The 3,252-nt window shown below is 29.8% G+C and overlaps 1 protein-coding gene across 1 annotated transcript; it reads right to left on the reverse strand.

Moving 5' to 3' along the window:
- Nucleotides 1-824: 824 nt before the first annotated feature.
- Nucleotides 825-3,042, reverse strand: LOC117175980 (nucleoside diphosphate kinase). Its single transcript, XM_033365877.1, has 3 exons — nucleotides 2,914-3,042; nucleotides 1,967-2,068; nucleotides 825-1,276 (listed from the first exon to the last, which is right to left on the reverse strand). Exons 1-3 carry the CDS (start codon nucleotides 3,040-3,042, stop codon nucleotides 1,037-1,039), a joined length of 471 nt encoding a protein of 156 aa, XP_033221768.1. The 3' UTR covers nucleotides 825-1,036.
- Between the last annotated feature and the right edge of the window lie 210 nt (nucleotides 3,043-3,252).

Consider the following 3,252-nt stretch of genomic DNA (forward strand, 5'->3'; position numbering starts at 1 on the left):
TTTCCATTTGGTATTCTCGTTAGCTCCAATCAAATGAAATTTTTCTGATTTGAAGTAAAAAATAACAGTAAAATCAATAAACGCGAGAACAGTAAGAAAAAGTAGAATTTTTTCTTTCTAAATATAAATACATCCCGGCTTTAAAATTTATGTTTAGCTAGCCATATATTACCTATCACTCCTGATAATTTGAAACAAAAAGAGCGCTGTTTTGAGAAAATCTGCTTTGGCTTTTCAAAAAATCGTAATAGCTTTACTACTTCTAATTCATACTTTACTTTTTCGCAACGGTTTCGAAAAAAATCTTGAACTGGAATAAGAAAAACAGTTAAATCTCCAAAATTGAAAAATATGTTTTGAAACAAAAATTAAAAATAATTTTTTTCACCCCAAAAATAGAATACAACAAAATTATTATTAGAAATTTTAGGAAAGAGTTGGTGTTTTTTAGAACATTTTTCTCCTTTTTCCAAAGAATTGGAATAACCTAACTTTTTTTCATTTATGTGGATTTTAAAGAGAGTACAAGAAACCAGATAAGTTAAATAAGAGCCTTAATATTTCAAACGCAGTATAGTTTTTTAAGTGAAATTTTCAACAAGAAAACTAATTTTATCCTTAAAATAAAAAAATATTTGAAAAAAATGTCGACTAAGTAAGGAATAGCGTGAGTATCACATGGACTTAAAAAATTAATGAGAAAATAAAACTGAATTTGGATAATTTTTTGAAAGCGAAAATTTCAATTATAATAGGAGGAAGTCAAAGGACTTTTTGTTGGAAATGGCACGAAATTTGTGGTCGTAAAAAAAAATAGGCTGATGTGAAATTCGCAGGTATTCTATATTTGTTTTAAAAACGAAGTTCATACTTTGTTTAACAAAGCAGTTATCTTTTATATACACTGAGTTGATTGTATCCAAAGGGACAGTATTTTGAGTAGTCAAAAGACTTACTGAGGAATGCATAGACAAAGCACTCTGGCATAAATCGAACATGGAAATAATTCATCTGCATAAACAACAAATTAATCACCCTATTCGTAGATCCATTTCTCTGCCCAGGAAGCCCAGTCGACGAGTTCCTTCTTTTCTTTTCCACCGAACCACAATTTAATTTCTTTATTCGCGGAATCTACGGAGTCTGATCCGTGAATAATGTTGCGGCCAACCTGGAGACAAAAGTCTCCACGGATGGTTCCTGGTGCAGAATCCTTGGGATTAGTCTCACCAAGCATCACGCGACCGGTCTTAACTGCATTCAAACCTTCCCAGACCTATAATCAAAAAACATTGTATTATTAAGAATATTTAACAGTTACCTCACCTTTGAAGTTAATAATCTTGAGAATAATTCATAAAATTATCAAATTTATTAATTAAGACATAAAAAGTTTAATCAGTATTTGTTTTTTAACATTAGATATTTGAATTTTTTCTTTCTCTTTAAAATTTTTCTTATTTTGATCCAATCTTCATCTTTGATGGTATATTTTGTTCCTTGAAATACTATCTAAAACCTTACTTTGATGGTCCTTGCTAAAGCGCACGTAAGTGCACATGTACAAGATTTTCAATTAAGAAATAAAATAAGATCTATCAACCTGTCCAGCATATTTTTAAATAAAATTTATCTAAATAGAATTGCAAGCCAAATTAAAAAAAAAAAAAAAAAAAAAAAAAAAAAAAAAACAAAGTAAGGTAGATGGGATCGTAATTGCGAGTTTTTATAAAATATCTTTAAAAAATAAGTTATTTGCTATACTGTTTATTTTTATTTATTGTATAATGCAACTGCAATAGTAAGCGTTTTAAAAATTTCTATCGCGAGTCTGATTTCCAGCCGGTTATGCAATCAAAAGTCAATACTTTTAAGTCTTCGTTCTTTCACAAAGAATAGGTAGCAATTCCTATCATATGAACAATGGAATCAGCTTTTAATATTAAATAAAGAAAAAAATACTAACCATTGGAACAAGTGGCCCGGAGCTCATGTACTTCACTAGACCGGGGAAGAAAGGTTTGGAAGACAAATCAGCGTAGTGCTGCTTCAAAAGATCCTCTGGAGCCTGAAATAACAAAAAAGAAGATAAATAAAAAGTAGGACTTGCAATAATTTATACACAGCATCACATGTTTTATTAAATACAATATAAACTATAAATATTACAAAAAAGGTAATGTCATTTAAGAAAAATTATAAGACTGAATACAGAAACATTAATTCTTACTTATAGATCGTGATCTTTATGATAAAAGTACAAGACAAGTCATATAGATATGCACTGAGAAGAAAAATGATGTGCATTTTATTCTCATAACCTAAGGTTCATAAATTAAAAATTTTGGAGAGTTTCTCGCTAAAGATAAAAAATATTGAAGAAATGTATTTCAAGTTTGTAATGTTTACGAACTTAAATTTATTGAATTACTTCAGAGACAATTTTGTTGAGAGGTTACATTTTTTTGAATCTAAATAGCTAGACTAAATTGGAAAAATATCATTTTTACAATATTTTTATTAACATTGATATTACCAGAAATGGACAAAAAAAATCCTAAAATTAAAAAGTGGATTAAAATATAATGAAATCCAACAAAAAGGATAACTGAAAACAATCTTTTAATTTAAACAAATATAATTTAAGAAATTATCAGCCATATTTGAATTCTTTCTCTTCAGGAGTCAAGGGCAAAATGGCATTGAAGTTAGCTGTTTAAACTTCAAATGATGACCAACTACTGTAAAATTGAACAAATTGATCAGGTTTCTTCAACGTAAATTCTCAATAATGTAAAACATGGAACTCGAGGTACAGAAGATTTTTCAATGAGGGGGAAATTAAATTTGTAACCACGTGTTACAAATCTTACATTTTTAAATTTTGTTGGATGTGCGAAAATCTGGACTTACCCAAACCATTTTCATCGCTACGAGCTTGAAACCCTTCTCCTCGAAGCGTTGAATGATTTTTCCAACGAGTCCACGTTGAACTCCGTCGGGCTTGATCATAATAAAAGTTCTTTCCTTATTTTCCGCCATGGTTTTTAAGAAATTAAATAAAATATTTTCAGGACAGAACACAAGACACGCAAACCCCAAGTGCCGGTGAGTTGAAAAGATCGGACGAAAACGAACGTGGAAGCTGGACCGAATTCCAATTTCTGAATAGGAAATAGCAAAATTGAACCGGACATGACGAAACTTATAGTGCGCGAAATTCAAACACTACATGCACTTTCATGAAATAGG

Source organism: Belonocnema kinseyi, chromosome 7, assembly GCF_010883055.1.
Source record: "Belonocnema kinseyi isolate 2016_QV_RU_SX_M_011 chromosome 7, B_treatae_v1, whole genome shotgun sequence".
In the NCBI taxonomy this organism is placed as follows: domain Eukaryota; kingdom Metazoa; phylum Arthropoda; class Insecta; order Hymenoptera; family Cynipidae; genus Belonocnema; species Belonocnema kinseyi.

What these genes read in the sequence shown, in the direction of transcription:
- LOC117175980 (XM_033365877.1), bottom strand. Translation starts at nt 3,042, where the DNA reads ATGGCGGAAAATAAGGAAAGAACTTTTATTATGATCAAGCCCGACGGA. An exon ending in TAGCGATGAAAATGGTTTGG is followed by an intron (nt 2,069 to 2,913) that starts GTAAGTCCAGAT and finishes TTGTTATTTCAG; the next exon opens with GCTCCAGAGGATCTTTTGAA. An exon ending in CCGGGCCACTTGTTCCAATG is followed by an intron (nt 1,277 to 1,966) that starts GTTAGTATTTTT and finishes TTTTGATTATAG; the next exon opens with GTCTGGGAAGGTTTGAATGC.